Below are 26,015 nucleotides of genomic sequence, written 5' to 3' on the forward strand. Positions count from 1 at the left end.
AGCAGCGCCCTCTCCAATTGGACAGACCGAGCAGCGCCCTCTCCAATTGGACAGAAAGAGCAGCGCCCTCTCCAATTGGACAGAGAGAGCAGGGCCCTCTCCAATTGGACAGACCGAGCAGCGCCCTCTCCAATTGGACAGACCGAGCAGCGCCCTCTCCAATTGGACAGAGAGAGCAGCGCCCACTCCAATTGGACAGACCGAGCAGCGCCCACTCCAATTGGACAGAGAGAGCAGCGCCCACTCCAATTGGACAGAGAGAGCAGCGCCCTCTCCAATTGGACAGAGAGAGCAGCGCCCACTCCAATTGGACAGACCGAGCAGCGCCCTCTCCAATTGGACAGAGAGAGCAGCGCCCTCTCCAATTGGACAGAGAGAGCAGCGCCCACTCCAATTGGACAGAAAGAGCAGCGCCCTCTCCAATTGGACAGACCGAGCAGCGCCCTCTCCAATTGGACAGACCGAGCAGGGCTCACTCCAATTGGACAGAGAGAGCAGCGCCCTCTCCAATTGGACAGAGAGAGCAGCGCACTCTCCAATTGGACAGACCGAGCAGCGCCCTCTCCAATTGGACAGAGAGAGCAGCGCACTCTCCAATTGGACAGACAGAGCAGCGCCCTCTCCAATTGGACAGAGAGAGCAGCGCCCTCTCCAATTGGACAGAGAGTGCAGGGCCCTCTCCAATTGGACAGAGAGAGCAGGGCCCTCTCCAATTGGACAGAGAGAGCAGGGCCCTCTCCAATTGGACAGAGAGAGCAGGGCCCTCTCCAATTGGACAGACAGAGCAGCGCCCTCTCCAATTGGACAGACCGAGCAGGGCCCTCTCCAATTGGACAGACCGAGCAGGGCCCTCTCCAATTGGACAGAGAGAGCAGCGCCCTTTCCAATTGGACAGAGAGAGCAGGGCCATCTCCAATTGGACAGAGAGAGCAGCGCCCTCTCCAATTGGACAGAGAGAGCAGCGCCCACTCCAATTGGACAGACCGAGCAGCGCCCACTCCAATTGGACAGAGAGAGCAGCGCCCACTCCAATTGGACAGAGAGAGCAGCGCCCTCTCCAATTGGACAGAGAGAGCAGCGCCCACTCCAATTGGACAGACCGAGCAGCGCCCTCTCCAATTGGACAGAGAGAGCAGCGCCCTCTCCAATTGGACAGAGAGAGCAGCGCCCACTCCAATTGGACAGAGAGAGCAGCGCCCTCTCCAATTGGACAGACCGAGCAGCGCCCTCTCCAATTGGACAGACCGAGCAGGGCTCACTCCAATTGGACAGAGAGAGCAGCGCCCTCTCCAATTGGACAGAGAGAGCAGCGCACTCTCCAATTGGACAGACCGAGCAGCGCCCTCTCCAATTGGACAGAGAGAGCAGCGCACTCTCCAATTGGACAGACAGAGCAGCGCCCTCTCCAATTGGACAGAGAGAGCAGCGCCCTCTCCAATTGGACAGAGAGTGCAGGGCCCTCTCCAATTGGACAGAGAGAGCAGGGCCCTCTCCAATTGGACAGAGAGAGCAGGGCCCTCTCCAATTGGACAGAGAGAGCAGGGCCCTCTCCAATTGGACAGACAGAGCAGCGCCCTCTCCAATTGGACAGACCGAGCAGGGCCCTCTCCAATTGGACAGACCGAGCAGGGCCCTCTCCAATTGGACAGAGAGAGCAGCGCCCTTTCCAATTGGACAGAGAGAGCAGGGCCATCTCCAATTGGACAGAGAGAGCAGCGCCCTCTCCAATTGGACAGAGAGAGCAGCGCCCACTCCAATTGGACAGAGAGAGCAGCGCCCTCTCCAATTGGACAGACCGAGCAGCGCCCACTCCAATTGGACAGAGAGAGCAGCGCCCTCTCCAATTGGACAGAGAGAGCAGCGCCCTCTCCAATTGGACAGACCGAGCAGTGCCCTCTCCAATTGGGCAGAGAGAGCAGCACCCTCTCCAATTGGACAGAGAGAGCAGCGCCCTCTCCAATTGGACAGACCGAGCAGCGCCCACTCCAATTGGACAGAGAGAGCAGCGCCCTCTCCATTTGGACAGAGAGAGCAGCGCCCACTCCAATTGGACAGAGAGAGCAGCGCCCACTCCAATTGGACAGAGAGAGCAGCGCCCTCTCCAATTGGACAGAGAGAGCAGCGCCCTCTCCAATTGGATAGAGAGAGCAGCACCCTCTCCAATTGGACAGAGAGAGCAGCGCCCTCTCCAATTGGACAGAAAGAGCAGCGCCCTCTCCAATTGGACAGAAAGAGCAGCGCCCTCTCCAATTGGACAGAGAGAGCAGGGCCCTCTCCAATTGGACAGATCGAGCAGCGCCCTCTCCAATTGGACAGAGAGAGCAGCGCCCACTCCAATTGGACAGAGAGAGCAGCGCCCTCTCCAATTGGACAGAGAGAGCAGCGCCCTCTCCAATTGGACAGAGAGAGCAGCGCCCTCTCCAATTGGACAGAGAGAGCAGCGCCCTCTCCAATTGGACAGAGAGAGCAGCGCCCCCTCCAATTGGACAGACCGAGCAGCGCCCTCTCCAATTGGACAGAGAGAGCAGCGCCCTCTCCAATTGGACAAAAAGAGCAGCGCCCTCTCCAATTGGACAGAGAGAGCAGGGCCCTCTCCAATTGGACAGAAAGAGCAGCGCCCTCTCCAATTGGACAGAAAGAGCAGCGCCCTCTCCAATTGGACAGACCGAGCAGCGCCCTCTCCAATTGGACAGACCGAGCAGCGCCCTCTCCAATTGGACAGAGAGAGCAGCGCCCTCTCCAATTGGACAGAAAGAGCAGCGCCCTCTCCAATTGGACAGAGAGAGCAGCGCCCTCTCCAATTGGACAGAGAGAGCAGCGCCCTCTCCAATTGGACAGAAAGAGCAGCGCCCTCTCCAATTGGACAGAGAGAGCAGCGCCCTCTCCAATTGGACAGAGAGAGCAGCGCCCTCTCCAATTGGACAGAGAGAGCAGCGCCCTCTCCAATTGGACAGACCGAGCAGCGCCCTCTCCAATTGGACAGAGAGAGCAGCGCCCACTCCAATTGGACAGAGAGAGCAGCGCCCTCTCCAATTGGACAGAGAGAGCAGCGCCCACTCCAATTGGACAGAGAGAGCAGCGCCCTCTCCAATTGGACAGACCGAGCAGCGCCCTCTCCAATTGGACAGAGAGAGCAGCGCCCTCTCCAATTGGATAGAGAGAGCAGCACCCTCTCCAATTGGACAGAGAGAGCAGCGCCCTCTCCAATTGGACAGAAAGAGCAGCGCCCTCTCCAATTGGACAGAAAGAGCAGCGCCCTCTCCAATTGGACAGAGAGAGCAGTGCCCTCTCCAATTGGACAGATCGAGCAGCGCCCTCTCCAATTGGACAGAGAGAGCAGCGCCCACTCCAATTGGACAGAGAGAGCAGCGCCCTCTCCAATTGGACAGAGAGAGCAGCGCCCTCTCCAATTGGACAGAGAGAGCAGCGCCCTCTCCAATTGGACAGAGAGAGCAGCGCCCTCTCCAATTGGACAGAGAGAGCAGCGCCCTCTCCAATTGGACAGACCGAGCAGCGCCCTCTCCAATTGGACAGAGAGAGCAGCGCCCTCTCCAATTGGACAGAAAGAGCAGCGCCCTCTCCAATTGGACAGAGAGAGCAGGGCCCTCTCCAATTGGACAGAAAGAGCAGCGCCCTCTCCAATTGGACAGAAAGAGCAGCGCCCTCTCCAATTGGACAGACCGAGCAGCGCCCTCTCCAATTGGACAGACCGAGCAGCGCCCTCTCCAATTGGACAGAGAGAGCAGCGCCCTCTCCAATTGGACAGAAAGAGCAGCGCCCTCTCCAATTGGACAGAGAGAGCAGCGCCCTCTCCAATTGGACAGAGAGAGCAGCGCCCTCTCCAATTGGACAGAAAGAGCAGCGCCCTCTCCAATTGGACAGAGAGAGCAGCGCCCTCTCCAATTGGACAGAGAGAGCAGCGCCCTCTCCAATTGGACAGAGAGAGCAGTGCCCTCTCCAATTGGACAGACCGAGCAGCACCCTCTCCAATTGGACAGAGAGAGCAGCGCCCACTCCAATTGGACAGAGAGAGCAGCGCCCTCTCCAATTGGACAGAGAGAGCAGCGCCCACTCCAATTGGACAGAGAGAGCAGCGCCCTCTCCAATTGGACAGACCGAGCAGCGCCCTCTCCAATTGGACAGACCGAGCAGGGCCCTCTCCAATTGGACAGAGAGAGCAGCGCCCTCTCCAATTGGACAGAGAGAGCAGCGCCCTCTCCAATTGGACAGACCGAGCAGCGCCCACTCCAATTGGACAGAGAGAGCAGCGCCCTCTCCAATTGGACAGAGAAAGCAGCGCCCACTCCAATTGGACAGAGAGAGCAGCGCCCTCTCCAATTGGATAGAGAGAGCAGCGCCCTCTCCAATTGGACAGAGAGAGCAGCGCCCTCTCCAATTGGACAGACCGAGCAGCGCCCACTCCAATTGGGCAGAGAGAGCAGTGCCCTCTCCAATTGGACTGAGAGAGCAGGGCCCTCTCCAATTGGACAGAGAGAGCAGCGCCTTCTCCAATTTGACAGAAAGAGCAGCGCCCTCTCCAATTGGTTTCAGAGTTTACAACTACTGTAATGTGACTCTTCACCATTAAAATTGAATCCTCTGTAACAAAGAACCATCAGATTAGCGTGATCCACAAACTGCTAATTTTAATTTCTTGTCTCCCTGCTTATCTGATGGTGCTTTTACAATGATTAACAATTGTCAATAGTTTTATTTACATCACAGCAGCTGTATGTTATAGTTGTTGGGAAAGTGTGACCAATCAGGAAACTACAGGCAAATCAGTCTAACCTCAGTGGTGGGGAGCCTATTGAGAGACAGGATTAATCTGCATTTTGAGAGGCAAAGATTAATCAAGAACAGTCAGCAGGGTGGCAAGTGACGCAGTGGTTAGCACTGCTGCATCACGGCGCCGAGATCCCAGGTTCGATCCCAGCCCTGGGTCACTGTCCGTGTGGAGTTTGCACATTCTCCCCGTATCTGCATGGGTCTCACCCCCACAACCCAAAGATGTGCAGGGTAGGTGGATTGTCAACGCTAAATTGCCCCTTAATTGGGAAAAAAAAATTGGGCTCTCTAAATTTAAAAAAAAGAAGGCATTTGGTATACTTGCCTTTATTAGCCGAGGTGGAGAGTTTAAAAGCAGAGAGGTTATGCTGGAACTGTATAAAACGTTGGTTAGGCCACAGCTAGAGTATTGTGTGCAGTTCTGGAATCCACATTATAGGAGGGATGTGATAGCCACTGGAAAGGGTGCAGAGGGGATTTACCAGGATGTTGCCTGGGCCGGAGAGTTTTAGTTATGAAGAGAGATTGGATAGACTGGGATTGTTTTCCTTGGAGCAGAGGAGACTGAGGGGAGACATGATTGAGATGTAGAAAATTATGAGGGGCAGAGATAGAGTAGGCAGGAGGAAACATTTCCCCTTGGTGGAGGGATCAATGACCAGGGGGCAGAGATTTAAGGTAAGGAGCAGGAGGTTTAGAGGGGATGTGAGGGAAAACCTTTTCACCCAGAGGGAGGTGGGAGTCTGGAACTCGCTGCCTGAAAGGGGGGTGGAGGCAGAGACCCTCAGAACATTTCAGAAGTATTTAGATGTGCCCCTGCGATCCCAGGGCAGACACAGCGATGGGCCGAATGGGAAATGGGGTTAGAATGGTTAGGTGGTTGTTTTTGACCAGCGCACACACGATGGGCCCAAGGGTTTTTTTTTTGTGCTGTGGACCCTAGAACTCGGATTCTCCTGCAATCCTCTTATACTCCAATAAAGAATGCTCTGTGTAGATTACCAATCACCTTTACACTGTTGGTGAGTTTATGCTGAAAATCAGTGAGACAATTCTCAGCAGGTAAATCCTGATCCAGCCAACAGATAACACACAACGTTAAAGAAATAAACCTTAGTCCAGGATACCCAGGTGGAAGATGGTCGTGCGTTTCTTACCCACTTGTTAACCTTCTCACAGACAGCTTGCCTCAGTGGCAATATTAGGATTCTGGATGATATAAAATGGCAGAAAAGCTGCCTTCATCCAAACTAACCTTGTGCTTTCTGAACGACAACGAGATGAAGGTAGTTAAGACTTGCAGTGATGTTTAGCTGATTGATGAATGAACATCACTTTAAGTCTGTGCTATCTTTCTACTCACTATCTGCTGAAGAGTAGAATGTGGTAAGTACAGATTGAGAGTGGTGCTGGATAAACTGTCATGAGAAATAGTATAATTGTCTCAATGAAACAGGCTCATCCCAAAGCTGTCACATTCCCTTGGTCATGAAGATCCCTCTGAACACCACATATTCACCAAGGGAAAATTACAATATCACTCACTGAACTCCAAAGAATCCCAATTAACCAGAGAGAATTCCCCATTAACCAGAGAGGATTCCCCATTAACCAGACAGAATTCCCCATTAACCAGAGAGAATTCCCCATTAACCAGAGACGATTCCCCATTAACCAGACAGAATTCCCCATTAACCAGAGAGGATTCCCCATTAACCAGAGATAATTCCCCATTAACCAGAGAGAATTCCCCATTAACCAGAGAGAATTCCCCATTAACCAGAGAGAACCCCCCATTAACCAGGCAGAATCCCCCATTAACCAGAGAGAATTCCCCATTAACCAGAGATAATTCCCCATTAACCAGAGAGAACCCCCCATTAACAAGACAGAATTCCCCATTAACCAGAGAGAATTCCCCATTAACCAGAGAGAATTCCCCATTAACCAGAGAGAATTCCCCATTAACCAGAGAGAATCCCCCATTAACCAGGCAGAATCCCCCATTAACCAGAGATAATTCCCCATTAACCAGAGAGGATTCCACATTTTTATAGAACAGTACAGCACAGAACAGGCCCTTCGGCCTCGATGTTGTGCCGAGCAATGATCACCCTACTTAAACCCACGTAACCCGTATACCCGTAACCCAACAATCCCCCCATTAACCTTACACTATGGGCAATTTAGCATGGCCAATCCACCTAACCCGCACATCTTTGGACTGTGGGAGGAAACATTAACTAGAGAGAATTCCCCATTAACCAGAGAGAATTCCCCATTAACCTGAGAGAACCCCCCATTAACAAGACATAATTCCCCATTAACCAGAGAGAATTCCCCATTAACCAGACAGAATCCCCCCATTAACCAGAGAGAATTCCCCATTAACCAGAGATAATTCCCCATTAACCAGACAGACTCCCCCATTAACCAGGCAGAATCCCCCATTAACCAGAGAGAATTCCCCATTAACCAGACAGAATCCCCCCATTAACCAGGCAGAATCCCCCATTAACCAGAGAGAATTCCCCATTAACCAGAGAGAATCCCCCATTAACCAGAGAGAATTCCCCATTAACCAGAGAGAATCCCCCCATTAACCAGAGAGAATTCCCCATTAACCAGAGAGAATCCCCCATTAGTCTCGAGGGAGGTGCCAGAGGACTGGATTGCAGATTTATGCTCTTGTTCCAATAAAGTTGCAAGGGTAGCCCCAGTAGCCCCAGTAAAGGTTGCAAGGGTAGCCCCAGTAGCCCCAGTAGCCCCAGTAAAGGTTGCAAGGGTAGCCCCAGTAGCCCCAGTAAAGGTTGCAAGGGTAGCCCCAGTAGCCCCAGTAAAGGTTGCAAGGGTAGCCCCAGTAGCCCCAGTAAAGATTGCAAGGGTAGCCCCAGTAGCCCCAGTAAAGGTTGCAAGGGTAGCCCCAGTAGCCCCAGTAAAGGTTGCAAGGGTAGCCCCAGTAGCCCCAGTAAAGGTTGCAAGGGTAGCCCCAGTAGCCCCAGTAAAGGTTGCAAGGGTAGCCCCAGTAGCCCCAGTAAAGGTTGCAAGGGTAGCCCCAGTAGCCCCAGTAAAGGTTGCAAGGGTAGCCCCAGTAGCCCCAGTAATTACAAACCAGTCAGTTTAACATCAGCAGTGGGGATGCTTCTAGAAATAATTATTTGGGATAGAATTAGTAATCGCATGGAAGTTGTAGGTTGATTAGGAAGAGCCAGCTTGGATTTCTAAAGGGGAAATAGTGTTTAACTACCTTGGAGTTTTTTGATGAGGTAACAGAAGGGTTGATGAGGGTAATGTTGTTTATGTGGTGTACATGGACTTTCAGAAGGCATTCGATGCAGTGCCATACAACAGACTTGAGAAATGTTATAGCTCGGAACAAAAAGGGACAGTAGCAATGTGGGTACAATAATAGGAAGCAGAGAGTATTGGATATTTTTCAGTCTGGAGGAAGGTTTATAGTGGTGATTCCCAGGGGCTGGTGTTGGAACCTTACTTTTCTTGATAACATAAGAACATAAGAACTAGGAGCAGGAGTAGGCCATCTGGCCCCTCGAGCCTGCTCCGCCATTCAATTAGATCATGGCTGATCTTTTGTGGACTCAGCTCCACTTTCCGGCCCGAACACCATAACCCTTAATCCCTTTATTCTTCAAAAAACTATCTATCTTAACCTTAAAAACATGTAATGAAGGAGCCTCAACTGCTTCACTGGGCAAGGAATTCCATAGATTCACAACCCTTTGGGTGAAGAAGTTCCTCCTAAACTCAGTCCTAAATCTACTTCCCCTTATTTTGAGGCTTTGCCCCCTAGTTCTGCTTTCACCCGCCAGTGGAAACAACCTGCCCGCATCCATCCTATAGAACATAGAACATAGAAGAACAGTACAGCACAGAACAGGCCCTTCGGCCCTCGATGTTGTGCGGAGCAATGATCACCCTACTCAAGTCAACGTATCCACCCTACACCAGTAACCCAACAACCCCCCCATTAACCTTATTTTTTAGGACACTAAGGGCAATTTAGCATAGCCAATCCACCTAACCCGCACATCTTTGGACTGTGGGAGGAAACCGGAGCACCCGGAGGAAACCCACGCACACACGGGGAGTACGTGCAGACTCCGCACAGACAGTGACCCAGCCGGGAATCGAACCTGGGACCCTGGAGCTGTGAAGCATTTATGCTAACCACCATGCTACCGTGCTGCCCCCAGGATCCCTTACGTTTAGCAGCAAATTGTCCGTGTCCATGGATACCCAATGCTCTACTACCTGCCCCCTGCTCAGACTCCCTCTCCACTAATCAGAGACCCTCAACCCGATTGCCAACTATTCAATCACCAGCACGAACAGAAGAGGGGACGTGAACATCCCTGTCTGACCCCCACCCCCTCACCCCACCCCCCCCCCATACAGTCGAAACCACCCCGAACTCCAGCTGTTTGTTAGCGCACTTATAGCCGGTGCATCAAGGAACAGCCTAACCCATGGCACCACCCCAGACCGATCCCAAACTTGTCTAACATCGCAAACAAGTTGGGTTACGGGTAAAGGGTGGATTTGTGGGTTTGAGTAGGGTGATCATTGCTCGGCACAACATCGAGGGCCGAAGGGCCTGTTCTGTGCTGCACTGTTCTATGTTCTATGTTATGGAGAATCTATTGGGAATATTGAAGAGGTTCAGCTCCTTTTCAGGGAATGTTGGGAAGAGGGAATATTTTGTGGTTAGCCCTTCGAGGGTAGGGGCTGGGCTGGGGGGCGGGGGGGGGGTGTTTGGGGGGGGGGGGCACTACCGTTCTGGTTGCCTGGGACTAGTTTTCATTATTTGGAGGTTTAGGAGGCCCGGGAGTGGGTGCGACTTTGCAAGTTAAATTTTACAGGTCTGATGAGTACAGTTTGAGCGGATCTACAAAGACTCCCATTGTCGTTGGTGGGCTGGGTTCAATCCATTAAGATGAATATCTTGCCGCAATTTGTGTTCCTGTTTCAATGCCTCCCAGTTTTTCTCTCAGTTGTTTTTTTGGGGAGATGGAGCAGCTCAGAAAGGGTTTCATATGGACGGCGATAATCCTCAGATTTGGGGGGGGGGGGTCCATCAGAGGAGGTGTTCTGCCATATCAGACAATGTGTTATTGAGGCCTCTGGTGTGACGAGCTGGGGGAGGTGCGTTTTGGTGCCGCCCAAACATGGCGCAAAGATCTTGTCCTGGATTCTCATGGGCTTTGCAAACACTCACCACGTGGGAAAGTGTGTGGCATTTTACCAAGTTGTGGTGGTATGATTTGGATAGCTGTCTGCCATTGGTGCAGAACATCGGCTTACCATTGGCCCTGGTCGGTCATGTGCCTCTCGACCGATTGGTTGAGACCAGTCATGTGACGGCTCTCCAATTGGTCGAGAGGCTGAGTTAACCACGCCTCCATACCGAGGTATAAATAGCCAGAACGCCCGGCGGTCGTCCATTTACTGTAGTTGACCGCAGGGCTAAGTTCTAGCTTATTAAAGCCTAACTTTTGTACAGCAACTCGTCTCGCGTTCGATTGATGGCTCATCACAAGTCTCCATCTCCCTCATTCTCCTGTGAACCCATTGACACAAACGGAGGCACCAAATTTAGTGATTATGCTGAAACCCCTGTAATTGTTGTCTGTCCTCTTCTGTATTTAGGTATTTTTCAGATATTTATTCTGAGATGTACCGAGAAGTTTCTCCATTAGCCAGGGAGGATTCCCATTAATCAGAGAGAATCCCCATTAACCAGAGAGAATTCCTCATTAATCAGAGAGGGATCCCCATTAGTCAGAGAGAATGCCTCATTAATCAGAGAGAATCCCCATTAACCAGAGAGGGATCCCCATTAGCCAGAGAGAATTCCTCATTAACCAGAGAGAATTCCTCATTAATCAGAGAGGGATCCCCATTAACCAGAGAGAATTCCTCATTAACCAGAGAGAATTCCTCATTAATCAGAGAGGGATCCCCATTAACCAGAGAGGGATCCCCATTAACCAGAGAGGGATCCCCATTAACCGGAGAGAATTCCTCATTAACCAGAGAGAATTCCTCATTAATCAGAGAGAATCCCCATTAACCAGAGAGAATTCCTCATTAATCAGAGAGAATCCCCATTAACCAGAGAGAATTCCTCATTAATCAGAGAGAATCCCCATTAACCAGAGAGGATCCCCATTAACCAGAGAGAATTCCTCATTAATCAGAGAGAATTCCTCATTAATCAGAGAGAATTCCTCATTAATCAGAGAGGGATCCCCATTAACCAGAGAGAATTCCTCATTAATCAGAGAGAATCCCCATTAACCAGAGAGGATCCCCATTAACCAGAGAGAATTCCTCATTAATCAGAGAGAATTCCTCATTAATCAGAGAGAATTCCTCATTAATCAGAGAGGGATCCCCATTAATCAGAGAGGGATCCCCATTAACCAGAGAGAATTCTGGGGGGGGGGGGGGGGGGGGGGGGGGTAATGGTTTGGTGCAATGGGCAGATTGTTTGCAATAAAATTGTCCAGCAAATTCCCTGCCCAACATTGTTGAGTGTTGATCCCTTTAAGAAGCTATCTGGAGTAACATGTTTCCATCTTCTATCCCCTGCAGGAGAATCTCCACAAGCTGATGACCAACTTGCGATCGACTCAGCCTCACTTTGTCCGCTGCATTATTCCCAATGAAACCAAAACTCCAGGTACTTGTCCCTCTCACCCTGAAGATAAAGTTTGTAAATGTTCAAGTGGAGATTACAGTTCAATGTGTAACGCTGGCTGATTCAAACTCCACTGTGACCCAACAACACCTGGAGCTGCAGTTTCTCCCATTTGGGTTGAACAGCGCGAGGTTTACTCCCTGGATACTGATTAATGGATAATTATTCCCCACACAATGACCTTTGATTGGAATGAACCAAACCTATTGAAAAGCTTTGGCCACTCCAGCCAAGATTGACCCAATCCATCCTACTGAACTAGATCAGGCAAGTTCTCCTCAGTGTCATAACCAATGTTTATCCCTCAACGAACAATGGGCGAGATCTACCGGCCACATCGCACTCGAACGGGCGCGGCCAGTAGATGCCGGGTGAAGCCTCCTGTGAAAATCCCAGCAGCCACTGCGCCTCACAGAAACTCACCCACAGTGGACGTGACCAAGCTGTGTTTGCGTAAATGGAGTGAGGTCTACTCACCCAGGATATACCAGCCACCCGGCATCTAACCGCCTCCCCGGGGAGTCCAAGCTGGGCGCCATTCAGTCCTGGCCCACAGAAACCTGGACCAGGCCGAATGGCCCATGGTGGTGGGGCGGGGGGGGGGGTGGACTCCCGGGCCTTTGGAGGCCCCTGGGTGGTCAGGGATAGGGCAGGATGGCCCCTGGGTGGTTAGGGATAGGGCAGGATGGCCCCTGGGTGGTCAGGGATAGGGCAGGATGGCCCCTGGGTGGTCAGGGATAGGGCAGGATGGCCCCTGGGTGGTCAGGGATAGGGCAGGATGGCCCCTGGGTGGTCAGGGATAGGGCAGGATGGCCCTGGGTGGTCAGGGATAGGGCAGGATGGCCCCTGGGTGGTCAGGGATAGGGCAGGATGGCCCCTGGGTGGTCAGGGATAGGGCAGGATGGCCCCTGGGTGGTCAGGGATAGGGCAGGATGGCCCCTGGGTGGTCAGGGATAGGGCAGGATGGCCCCTGGCCCTCCCTCTGGAATGTGGGCACCTTGAAACTGCCTGGCTGCTACTACCAAGGGTCAGGGCTCGAGGGAGGTCCATATCCATGAAAGGAGGGTGGAGGGTGTATGGGGGAGGTGCAGGGCAGGTAAGAAGAGGCCTCTGGGAGGTTCAGGGGATTACAGGTGGGGGTCCTAGAAGGGGGACCTGTAAGGGGGCGGGCCTGAAGAGGGTGTCCAAAGGGTCTCCATAGTGGGGTGTTCTCACTTGGGTGGGTATGGGACATTGCCCATGGGTGTGGGGGGTGACATTGCCCATGTGTGGGTGGGGTGACATTGCCCGTGTGTGGGTGGGGTGACATTGCCCATGTGTGTGGGGGGTGACATTGCCCATGCGTGTGGGGGGTGACATTGCCCATGCGTGTGGGGGGTGACATTGCCCATGTGTGTGGGGGGTGACATTGCCAATGTGTGGGTGGGGTGACATTGCCCATGTGTGTGGGGGTGACATTGCCCATGTGTGTGGGGGTGACATTGCCCATGTGTGTGTGGGGGTGACATTGCCCATGTGTGTGTGGGTGTGACATTGCCCATGTGTGTCTGGGGGTGACATTGCCCATATGTGTGTGGGGGTGACATTGCCCATGCGTGTGGGCTAAACTCGCCAGGGCCCAGTTGAATAGCGGTGGGGTACTCCCCAGTTGAATAGCAGTGGGGAACTCCCCAGTTGAATAGCAGTGGGGAACTCCCCAATTAAATAGCAGTGGGGAACTCCCCAGGGCCCAGTTGAATAGCAGTGGGGAACTCCCCAGTTGAATAGCGGTGGGGAACTCCCCAGTTGAATAGCGGTGGGGAACTCCCCAGTTGAATAGCGGTGGGGAACTCCCCAGTTGAATAGCGGTGGGGAACTCCCCAGTTGAATAGCAGTGGGGAACTCCCCAGTTGAATAGCAGTGGGGAACTCCCCAATTGAATAGCGGTGGGGAACTCCCCAGTTGAATAGCAGTGGGGAACTCCCCAGTTGAATAGCAGTGGGGAACTCCCCAGTTGAATAGCGGTGGGGAACTCCCCAGTTGAATAGCAGTGGGGAACTCCCCAGTTGAATAGCGGTGGGGAACTCCCCAGTTGAATAGCGGTGGGGAACTCCCCAGGGCCCAGTTGAATAGCAGTGGGGAACTCCCCAGTTGAATAGCGGTGGGGAACTCCCCAGTTGAATAGCGGTGGGGAACTCCCCAGTTGAATAGCAGTGGGGAACTCCCCAGTTGAATAGCGGTGGGGAACTCCCCAGTTGAATAGCGGTGGGGAACTCCCCAGTTGAATAGCAGTGGGGAACTCCCCAGTTGAATAGCGGTGGGGAACTCCCCAGTTGAATAGCAGTGGGGAACTTCCCAGTTGAATAGCGGTGGGGAACTCCCCAGTTGAATAGCGGTGGGGAACTCCCCAGTTGAATAGCAGTGGGGAACTCCCCAGTTGAATAGCGGTGGGGAACTCCCCAGTTGAATAGCGGTGGGGAACTCCCCAGTTGAATAGCAGTGGGGAACTCCCCAGTTGAATAGCAGTGGGGAACTCCCCAGTTGAATAGCAGTGGGGAACTCCCCAGTTGAATAGCAGTGGGGAACTCCCCAGTTGAATAGCAGTGGGGAACTCCCTAGTTGAATAGCAGTGGGGAACTCCCCAGTTGAATAGCGGTGGGGAACTCCCCAGTTGAATAGCGGTGGGGAACTCCCCAGTTGAATAGCGGTGGGGAACTCCCCAGTTGAATAGCGGTGGGGAACTCCCCAGTTGAATAGCAGTGGGGAACTCCCCAGTTGAATAGCGGTGGGGAACTCCCCAGTTGAATAGCAGTGGGGAACTCCCCAGTTGAATAGCGGTGGGGAACTCCCCAGTTGAATAGCGGTGGGGAACTCCCCAGTTGAATAGCAGTGGGGAACTCCCCAGTTGAATAGCGGTGGGGAACTCCCCAGTTGAATAGCGGTGGGGAACTCCCCAGTTGAATAGCGGTTGGGAACGTGCCGGCAGAGCTGACGGGAACCCCGCCACAAAAGACAGAAGGAACATTTCCATAAGCTCGCGCCCATTGTTCCCGATTATCTAATCACTGCTCTTTGTGGGAGCTTGCTGTGCACATTTTGGCTGCTGCAGTTTATGCATTTACCACAGTGTGTACAATATGCTGTGGTACATCCTGAGGTGATGAAGCTGTTTTATACAAACAATCCTGGCCCGTGAGTGAGATTCACTGATGTTGTGACAACTTAGTCAAACTATAGCTCGGGTGAGTAAACCTTTACTCCGAGCTCCGATCATTCCATACTCGTCAATCACTCTTCACGATGTCTCTTGTGACAGCGCTCCTTCTTCGGAGACCCTGCAGATGGGCCCCAATCTGAGGAGGCCTAGAGGCGAGAGTCTTGTTAAGGATAGCTGGGTTTAGTCCCTCTGTTCTTGGCCCTTACAGCTGCTCATTGACCATTGTGCATTTTTCCAGGTACGATGGATCCCTTCATGGTTCTTCACCAGCTGAGGTGTAATGGTGTCCTGGAAGGAATCCGTATTTGCCGGAAAGGCTTCCCAAACAGAGTTCTGTATGCTGATTTTAAACAGCGGTAAGGACAGTCAGTGTGAAGCACATGGTCCTGATGTTGTATCTTGACTCCCTCAGATAGTGACAGTGTGAATTTGTGTTTGTCTTTTACACACTCGCTGATCACGATTTGGCATTCACACTGACCATGCTGGGCTCTGCCCTCCCATCCTGGTAAAAAAGCCTGTCTTATTCCTGCCGCAGTTTCTCCTTTCACCTTTCGCCCTTTGGCAATATTAACTGTAGCTCTGGGAATGCCGTCAAGCTCGACCTCCCTTCCAGGGATTACAACTTTGAACTTCCTTATCACTGAATCAAAATGCCTTATGGAACAGTGTGAGAAATGTGCTGAACTGTCTGTTTACAGAGTTAAACTGTCACAGAAACACTGAATGTGGCATTTTAGATTCTGAGCTGATATCACATAATGTAGCCAGTTTGAACTGGAACCTGACAGAACGTTACTGACTGACATTTACTAAATAAGGCAATAGGTTTGAGGAGCTAAATGGCCTGTTCCTGTAACCCAGCCAAGGATGAACTGGTAACTGCAGGAGAGCATCTGAAACTTTGTCAATCCTCCTTGGCAATAGTGAGAAATAGCTGCAGATCCTGAGGCTCAAACCAGGGGAATTGTAGATCCTGATTATTCTCATCAAACTCTTCAATAATCTGTGTGATATACAGAATGTGAAGAGAAGAAATGATGACGAGTTGAGGTTTGTTTATTGAGAAACCAACACAGAGGAGGTACCAGGGCTGAAAGGAGAGTCAGCAGAGAGTAAATCATTTGAAGCATGGCAACAGGAAGGAAGTCTGAAAGGAGGTTCTAAGAGATGATGAGTTGTCCAATTTCCAGGTGCTGGGATTTGGAGCAGAACTAAAAGAATGGGACCATTCCAAAGTCCAGAGAGACTTTCCCAACTGTGTCAATGTATATCTATCAATGGAGGAGCGATTAGAAAGGTTTGCTACACTTAGAGTTTGCACAGAATATGATGCAACTGAGGGTGCAGAGAGAGATAAGGTGGACACTGTGGAGTCGCTAGTCACTATCTCCCATTCCACGTTACACACAGGGCTGGGGGCCCCAGGCCTGGGAAATCACAAATCTTATCCTTTAGTTGCTAGATTTATCTTTAAACCACCTCAGAAGTTTTTCAAAACAATAATCTGGGTAAAAGCAAATTACTGCGGATGATGGAATCTGAATCTGGGACAAGTTAACAGTAATTTGTACAAATGTGGATTGTTTATGGAAAATTGCATTTGAATAATTTTGAACATATGAAATAGAAGCAGGAGGAGGCCATTCAGCCCATCGAGCCTGCTCCACCATTCAATGAAATCATGGCTGATCTTGCTCAACACCATTTTCCTGCTCTATCCCTGTATCCCTTGATGTTAATGACGAACAGTGCATCCATTATCACCTCTTTCAACACTCTGTCCAGTGGATTTATATCTAATTTAAATCCCATTAATTTCTCTACTTCTACTTTTTTCCTAATATTGACATCTTGCAGTTTCTCATTTACACAAGTCCTTTGATTCTCCATTATTTCTGGGAAGTTTTTAATGTTTTTCTCTGTGAAGATAGACACAATGGGCAGAACTTATCGGCTGTTCACACCGGCGGGATATTCCTGGCCCTGACACGCCCCCTACCTCAGGTTTCCTGGCGATGAGGGGGGGGGGGAATTCAATAGGAAATCCCGTTCACAACGGCGCGACCAGAAAATCCCTCCTCGGCCAAAAAATCTGCACCAGGTTGCCCGGTAAATCCCACCCAAAGTATTTGTTTAGTTTCCCTGTCATTTCCTTATTTTCCATTAAATATTCTCCTGATTCTGCTAGTAATGGACCCACATTTTGTTTTTGCCTAGGTTTTCCTTTATACAAATCAATAGAAGCTTTTACAGCCCGTTTTTGTGTTTCTCACTAGTTTATTCTCCTATTTTATTTTCCCGTAATCTTTTTCTTGCTGCTCCTTTACAGAATTCTAAAATGCTCCCAATTCTCAGGCTTGCCTCTTTTTGGCAGCTTTACACCCTCTACCTTTAATCTAATGACTGACCTGATGAAGGAGCTATGCTCTCAAAAGCTCGTGATTCCAAATAACCTGTTGGACTTTAACCTGGTAACACCTCTTCCTTTGATCTAATTCTTGATTTCGTTTGTTGACCAGTGGGTTGGAACATTGGCCGGGATTCTCCCCTACCCACCGGGATGGGGGTCCCGGCATAGCGGAGTGGCGGCAACCACTCCGGCCTCCCCAAAGGTGCGGGAATCTCCGCACCTTTAGGGACTAGGCCTGCGCCGGAATGGTTTCTGCCACGTCAACTGACGCCAAAACCGGCGCCAACGACCTTTGGTGCCCGCCGCCCGGCATTGGGGCTGTCCGAAAGGCCTTCGCTGGTCCACTCATGCGCTGGTGCGTCAGCGGCCACTGACGTCACCACCAGCGCATGCGCGGTAGGGGGGGTCTCTTCTGCCTCCGCCATGGTGGAGGCCGTGGCGGCGGCGGAAGAAAAAGAGTGCCCCCACGGCACTGGCCCGCCTGCCGATCGGTGGGCCCCGATCACGGGCCAGGCCACCGTGGGGACACCCCCCGGTGTCCGATTGCCCCGCGCCCCCCCCCCCCCCCCCCCAGGACCCCGGGGGCTCGCTCGCGCTGCCAATCCCGCCGGCACCAGAGGTGGTTTGAACCACGTCGGCGGGATTGGCCTGTCAGCGGTGGGACTTCGGCCCATCACGGGCCGGAGATTCGCCGCGGGGGGCACGCCAATCGGCGGGGTGTGATTCCCGTTCCCGCCGATTCCTGGGTGGCGGAGAATTCCGGCCACGGCGGGGGCGGGACCTACGCCAGCCCCGGGCGATTCCCCGTCCCTGCGGGGGGTCGGAGAATTCCTCCCATTGTCCTTGTTGGGTTTTTGTGCATTCAAGGAATGTTTTTTTGTTGTGGACTATGTCTTAGTTCTTTAAGTGTTAGCCATTGTCTGCCTCCCATCACACTTTTTAACAGTTTCCCAATCTATCATAGCCAGTTTGCTTTCGTACCATCGTAGTTTCCTTTGCTTGGATTTAAGACCCTAGTCTCTGATTGAACTACATCACTTTCAAAGTTAATGCAAAATTCTTTCATATTATGGTATCTCTTTTCTAAAGACTCCTTTACAACAAGATTATTAATTAGCTCTTTTTCATTGTGCAAAAATAGATCTAAAATAGTTGTTGCCTAGTTGCTTCCTCAACGTACCTCTCTAGAAAACCACCTTGGATGGAATTTCAAGAATTAATTCTCCATACGTACCCAGTCCATATGTAGATTGAAATCTCTCATGATTACTCTATTACCCGTGTTACATGTACCACTAATTTTCAGATTTATTCTATGATTTACATGACCACTGCTGTTTGATGGCCTTTGTAGAACAGCCGCTAATGTTTTCTGCCTCCTGCCATTTCTTAATTCCACTCAAACTGATTTCACATCTTGATCTTTAGAACCAAGGCTTCCTCTCACTGCAGTCCTAATGTCCTCTTTAATTAACAGAGCTACCCCACCACCTTTTCCCAGCTTCCTGTCCTTCCTGAATGTCTCAAACCCTGGGATCGTCAGGTCCTGGCTTTGGTTTCTTTGTCGCCACGTCTCTGTAATGGCTATCAGCTCATACATGTGAATTTCTATTTGAGCTGACAATTCATGTATTATTGTGAATGCTGCAAGCATTCAGATACAGAGCCTGAATTCAGGTTTTTTTTTAAACTGTTTTTGTAAACTCTGGCCCTATCTGCTGAGACAAGTTTGCCGTCACTATCCATTCTCCCTTGTTATATGACCCACTAGAACACTGGCCACAGCACAGTTCAGGTGTGGGCCATTCCAATGGTGCCACTTCTCCCACACCAGTCTTTGAGCTACGTATTTATCTCTAGTCTTATTTATTCTGTGTCAAGTTGCACGTGGCTCAGGTAATGACCCAGAGATTATGACCTTTTGCTTTTTTTCATTTTGTGCCTAGCTCCACATATTCTCCATGCAGAATCTCTTTCCTAGTCTTACCCATATCATTGGTACCAACATAGCCAATGACCACTGGATTCCTCCCCTGCTCACTGCAAGTTCCTCTTCAGTCCTCCACAAACCTCCTGAACCCAGGCACTGGCAGGCAAAACAGTGGTCTGGACTCTCCACTGCAGAGAGCAGTATCTATTCCTCCTGACTACACTGTCACCTACTACCATTACATTCTTTTAACTCCACCACTTGAATGGCTTCCTGTTCCATGGTTCCATGGACAGCCAGATTGTCCACACTACTCCTGTCCATTAAAGCTGAATGAACCTCAATTTGTTGGACCTTCTCGATCCCCTTACCTGCCTGTCTCACAGTCACATCCTCCTGTCCCTGACCACTACAACAGGTGACGCTACTGTGACTGCCTTCTGGAAGAAAGTGTCCAGGATATGTCCCCTTTATGCATCGCAATGTCTGCAACATGGCCTCCAGCTCATTAACTCTGGGCCAATCATCCTCAAGCACCCAGGAGCTCCTACATGCTGCATATCACCTGTCCTGCCATCTTTATTATTATTAATTAAATCCGTTTTTCCTAAATAATTGATAGCTACTCTCTTGAATTTCCTCACTCATGCTCCCAGTTTCAGCAGAACTCAAACAGTGTTTACAACAATCAGGCTGTGCTGAATCTCAGACACCAGGTCCAGCTGGGTCTGGGATTATCTGCAGACAGCGACTCTCTCACAAATTGTATATCCCTGTTTAAGACATAAAGTATCTGAACTTACCTCTTAATTTAAACAGTATTTTAGTTCATTCAGAAATGTAAACAAAAACTGGACTTGAGGTAAATGAATCGCTTAATCCCACCCCCTCCGCCCCAATCCCACCCCCTCCGCCCCAATCTCACCCCCTCCGCCCCAATCTCAACCCCTCCGCACCAATCCCACCCCCTCCGCCCCACTCCCACCCCCTCCGCCCCACTCCCACCCCCTCCGCCCCAATCTCACCCCCTCCGCCCCAATCCCACCCCCTCCGCCCCACTCCCACCCCCTCCGCCCCACTCCCACCCCCTCCGCCCCAATCCCACCCCCTCCGCCCCAATCTCACCCCCTCCGCCCCAATCCCACCCCCTCCAACCCAATCCCACCCCCTCCGCCCCACTCCCACCCCCTCCGCCCCACTCCCACCCCCTCCGCCCCAATCTCACCCCCTCCGCCCCAATCCCACCCCTTCCGACCCACTCCCACCCCCTCCGCCCCACTCCCACCCTCTCCAAACCCAATCCCACCCCCTCCGACCCACTCCCACCCCCTCCGACCCAATCTCACCCCCTCCACCCCAATCCCACCCCCTCCGACCCAATCCCACCCCCTCCGACCCACTCCCACCCCGTCCGCCCCACTCCCACCCCCTCCGCCCCAATCCCACCCCCTCCGCCCCAATCCCACCCCCTCCGCCCCACCCCCTCCGCCCCACTCCCACCCCCTCCGCCCCAATCCCACCCCCTCCGCCCCAATTCCACCCCCTCCGCCCCAATCCCACCCCCTCCGCCCCACTCCCACCCCCTCCGCCCCAATCCCACCACCTCCCACCCCCTCCGCCCCACTCCCACCCCCTCCGCCCCACTCCCACCGCCTCCGCCCCACTCCCACCCCCTCCGCCCCAATCCCACCGCCTCCGCCCCACTCCCACCCCCTCCGCCCCAATTCCACCACCTCCCACCCCCTCCGCCCCACTCCCACCCCCTCCGCCCCAATCCCACCACCTCCCACCCCCTCCGCCCCACTCCCACCGCCTCCGCCCCACTCCCACCCCCTCCGCCCCAATCCCACCCCCTCCGCCCCAATCCCACCCCCTCCGCCCCACTCCCACCCCCTCCGCCCCACTCCCACCCCCTCCGCCCCACTCCCACCCCCCTCCGCCCCAATCTCACCTCCTCCGCCCCAATCCCACCCCCTCCAACCCAATCCCACCCCCTCCGCCCCACTCCCACCCCCTCCGCCCCACTCCCACCCCCTCCGCCCCAATCTCACCCCCTCCGCCCCAATCCCACCCCCTCCGCCCCAATCCCACCCCCTCCGCCCCAATCCCACACCCTCCGACCCACTCCCACCCCCTCCGCCCCAATCCCACCCCCTCCGACTCACTCCCACCCCCTCCAACCCCAATCCCACCCCCTCCGCCCCACTCCCACCCCCTCCGACTCACTCCCACCCCCTCCGCCCCAATCTCATCCCTTCCGCCCCACTCCCACCCCCTCCGCCCCACTCCAACCCCCTCCGACCCACTCCCACCCCCTCCGACCCACTCCCACCCCCTCCGACTCACTCCCACCCCCCCTCCGCCCCAATCTCACCCCCTCCGCCCCACTCCCACCCCCTCCGCCCCACTCCCACCACCTCCGCCCCAATCCCACCCCCTCCGACTCACTCCCACCCCCTCCGCCCCACTCCCACCCCCTCCACCCCACTCCCCCCCCCTCCGCCCCACTCCAACCCCCTCTGACTCACTCCCACCCCCTCCGACCCACTCCCACCCCCTCCGCCCCAATCCCACCCCCTCCGCCCCAATCCCACCCCCTCCGACTCACTCCCACCCCCTCCGACCCACTCCCATCCCCTCCGCCCCAATCCCACCCCCTCCGCCCCACTCCCACCCTCTCCGACTCACTCCCACCCTCTCCGACTCACTCCCACCCTCTCTGACTCACTCCCACCCTCTCCGACTCACTCCCACCCCCTCCGCCCCAATCTCACCCCCTCCGCCCCACTCCCACCCCCTCCGCCCCACTCCCACCACCTCCGCCCCAATCCCACCCCCTCCGACTCACTCCCACCCCCTCCGCCCCACTCCCACCCCCTCCGCCCCACTCCAACCCCCTCTGACTCACTCCCACCCCCTCCGACCCACTCCCACCCCCCTCCGCCCCAATCCCACCCCCTCCGCCCCAATCCCACCCCCTCCGACTCACTCCCACCCCCTCCGACCCACTCCCACCCCCTCTGCCCCAATCCCCCCCCCTCCAACCCACTCCCACCCCCTCCCCCCCACTCCCACCCCCTCCGCCCCACTCCCACCCCCTCCGCCCCAATCCCACCCCCTCCGACCCACTCCCACCCCCTCCGCCCCAATCCCACCCCCTCCGCCCCAATCCCACCCCCTCCGACCCACTCCCACCCCCTCCGACCCACTCCCACCCCCTCCAACCCACTCCCACCCCCTCCAACCCACTCCCACCCCCTCCGCCCCACTCCCACCCCCTCCGCCCCACTCTCACACCCCCTCCACCCCAATCCCACCCCCTCCGCGCCACTCCCACCCCCTCCGCCCCACTCCCACCCCCTCCAACCCACTCCCACCCCCTCCGCCCCAATCCCACCCCCTCCGCCCCAATCCCACCCCCTCCGACTCACTCCCACCCCCTCCGACCCACTCCCACCCCCTCTGCCCCAATCCCACCCCCTCCAACCCACTCCCACCCCCTCCGCCCCACTCCCACCCCCTCCGCCCCACTCCCACCCCCTCCGCCCCACTCCCACCCCCTCCGACCCACTCCCACCCCCTCCGCCCCAATCCCACCCCCTCCGCCCCAATCCCCCCCCCTCCGACCCACTCCCACCCCCTCCGACCCACTCCCACCCCCTCCAACCCACTCCCACCCCCTCCAACCCACTCCCACCCCCTCCGCCCCCCTCCCACCCCCTCCGCCCCACTCTCACCCCCTCCACCCCAATCCCACCCCCTCCGCGCCACTCCCACCCCCTCCGCCCCACTCCCACCCCCTCCAACCCACTCCCACCCCCTCCGCCCCACTCCCACCCCCTCCGCCCCACTCTCACCCCCTCCACCCCAATCCCACCCCCTCCGCGCCACTCCCACCCCCTCCGCCCCACTCCCACCCCCTCCGCCCCAATCCCACCCCCTCCGCCCCACTCCCACCCCCTCCGCCCCACTCCCACCCCCTCCGCCCCAATCCCACCCCCTCCGCCCCACTCCCACCCCCTCCACCCCAATCCCACCCCCTCCGCGCCACTCCCACCCCCCTCCGCCCCACTCCCACCCCCTCCGCCCCACTCCCACCCCCTCCACCCCAATCCCACCCCCTCTGCGCCACTCCCACCCCCCTCCGCCCCACTCCCACCCCCTCCGCCCCAATCCCACCCCCTCCGCCCCACTCCCACCCCCTCCGACCCACTCCCACCCCCTCCGCCCCAATCCCACCCCCTCCGCCCCACTCCCACCCCCTCCGACCCACTCCCACCCCCCCCGCCCCAATCCCACCCCCTCCGACTCACTGCTACCCCCCCGTCCAACCCAATCCCCACCCCCTCCGCCCCAATCCCACCCCCTCCGACCCACTCCCACCCCCCTCCGCCCCACTCCCACCCCCTCCACCCCAATCCCACCCCCTCTGCGCCACTCCCACCCCCTCCGCCCCAATCCCACCCCCCCGCCCCAATCACACCCCCTCCGCCCCAATCCCACCCCCTCCGCACCAATCCCACCCCCCCGCCCCAATCCCACCCCCTCCGACTCACTGCTACCACCCTCCAACCCACTCCCACCCCCTCCGCCCCACTCCCACCCCCCTCCACCCCAATCCACCCCCCTCCTCCCCAATCCCACCCCCTCCGACCCACTCCCACCCCCTCCGCCCCAATCCCACCACCTCCGCCCCAATCCCACCCCCTCCGACTCACTCCCACCCCCTCCGCCCCACTCCCACCCCCTCCGCCCCAATCCCACCCCCTCTGCCCCAATCCCACCCCCTCCAACCCACTCCCACCCCCTCCGCCCCACTCCCCACCCCCCTCCGCCCCACTCCCACCCCCTCCGCCCCAATCCCACCCCCTCCGACCCACTCCCACCCCCTCCGCCCCAATCCACCCCCTCCGCCCCAATCCCACCCCCTCCGACCCACTCCCACCCCCTCCGACCCACTCCCACCCCCTCCAACCCACTCCCACCCCCTCCAACCCACTCCCACCCCCTCCGCCCCACTCCCACCCCCCTCCGCCCCACTCTCACCCCCCTCCACCCCAATCCCACCCCCTCCGCGCCACTCCCACCCCCTCCGCCCCACTCCCACCCCCTCCACCCACTCCCACCCCCTCCGCCCCAATCCCACCCCCTCCGCCCCAATCCCACCCCCTCCGACTCACTCCCACCCCCTCCGACCCACTCCCACCCCCTCTGCCCCAATCCCACCCCCTCCAACCCACTCCCACCCCTCCGCCCCACTCCCACCCCCTCCGCCCCAATCCCACCCCCTCCGACCACACTCCCACCCCCTCCGCCCCCAATCCCACCCCCCTCCGCCCCAATCCCACCCCCTCCGACCCACTCCCACCCCCTCCGACCCACTCCCACCCCCCTCCAACCCACTCCCACCCCCCTCCAACCCACTCCCACCCCCCTCCGCCCCACTCCCACCCCCCTCCGCCCCACTCTCACCCCCTCCACCCCAATCCCACCCCCTCCGCGCCACTCCCACCCCCCTCCGCCCCACTCCCACCCCCTCCAACCCACTCCCACCCCCTCCGCCCCACTCCCACCCCCTCCGCCCCACTCTCACCCCCTCCACCCCAATCCACCACCCCCTCCGCGCCACTCCCACCCCCTCCGCCCCACTCCCACCCCCTCCAACCCACTCCCACCCCCTCCGCCCCACTCCCACCCCCTCCGCCCCACTCTCACCCCCTCCACCCCAATCCCACCCCCTCCGCGCCACTCCCACCCCCCTCCGCCCCACTCCCACCCCCTCCAACCCATCCCACCCCCCTCCGCCCCATCCCACCCCCTCCGCCCCACTCCCACCCCCTCCGACTCACTGCTACCACCCGTCCAACCCAATCCCACCCCCTCCGCCCCAATCCCACCCCCTCCGCCCCACTCCCACCACCTCCGCCCCAATCCCACCCCCTCCGACTCACTCCCACCCCCTCCGCCCCACTCCCACCCCCTCCGCCCCACTCCAACCCCCTCCGACTCACTCCCACCCCCTCCGACCCACTCCCACCCCCTCCGCCCCAATCCCACCCCCTCCGCCCCAATCCCACCCTCTCCGACTCACTCCCACCCCCTCCGACCCACTCCCACCCCCCTCTGCCCCAATCCCACCCCCTCCAACCCACTCCCACCCCCTCCGCCCCACTCCCACCCCCTCCGCCCCACTCCCACCCCCTCCGCCCCAATCCCACCCCCTCCGACCCACATCCCACCCCCTCCGCCCCAATCCCACCCCTCCGCCCCAATCCCACCCCCTCCGACCCACTCCCACCCCCTCCACCCACTCCCACCCCCTCCGACCCACTCCCACCCCCTCCAACCCACTCCCACCCCCTCCGCCCCACTCCCACCCCCTCCGCCCCACTCTCACCCCCTCCACCCCAATCCCACCCCCTCCGCGCCACTCCCACCCCTCCGCCCCACTCCCCCCCCCCAACCCACTCCCACCCCCTCCGCCCCAATCCCACCCCCCTCCGCCCCAATCCCACCCCCTCCGACTCACTCCCACCCCCCCACCCACTCCCCCCCCCTCTGCCCCAATCCCACCCCCTCCAACCCACTCCCACCCCCTCTCCGCCCCACTCCCACCCCCCCTCCCCACTCCCACCCCCTCCGCCCCAATCCCACCCCCTCCGACCCACTCCCACCCCCCTCCCCGCCAATCCCACCCCCTCCGCCCCAATCCCACCCCCTCCGACCCACTCCCACCCCCTCCGACCCCTCCCACCCCCCCCTCCACCCCACTCCACCCACCCCCTCCAACCCACTCCCACCCCCTCCGCCCCACTCCCACCCCCTCCGCCCCACTCTCACCCCCTCCACCCCAATCCCACCCCCTCCGCGCCACGCCCACCCCCTCCTCCCCACTCCCACCCCCTCCAACCCACTCCCACCCCCTCCGCCCCACTCCCACCCCCTCCGCCCCACTCTCACCCCCTCC

General features: G+C 56.5%; 1 protein-coding gene across 1 annotated transcript in view; it reads left to right on the forward strand.

The window, feature by feature from the left end:
* LOC119969176 (myosin-7-like) overlaps positions 1 to 26,015 on the forward strand; it is a 184,968-nt gene that overhangs the window by 83,308 nt on the left and 75,645 nt on the right. The window contains exons 18-19 of the mRNA XM_038802412.1: positions 11,404 to 11,491; positions 14,944 to 15,061. Coding sequence (XP_038658340.1) covers positions 11,404 to 11,491; positions 14,944 to 15,061 — 206 coding nt within the window. The remainder of the gene's footprint in view (positions 1 to 11,403; positions 11,492 to 14,943; positions 15,062 to 26,015) is intronic.

This window comes from Scyliorhinus canicula, chromosome 7 (assembly GCF_902713615.1).
Source record: "Scyliorhinus canicula chromosome 7, sScyCan1.1, whole genome shotgun sequence".
Classification (NCBI taxonomy): domain Eukaryota; kingdom Metazoa; phylum Chordata; class Chondrichthyes; order Carcharhiniformes; family Scyliorhinidae; genus Scyliorhinus; species Scyliorhinus canicula.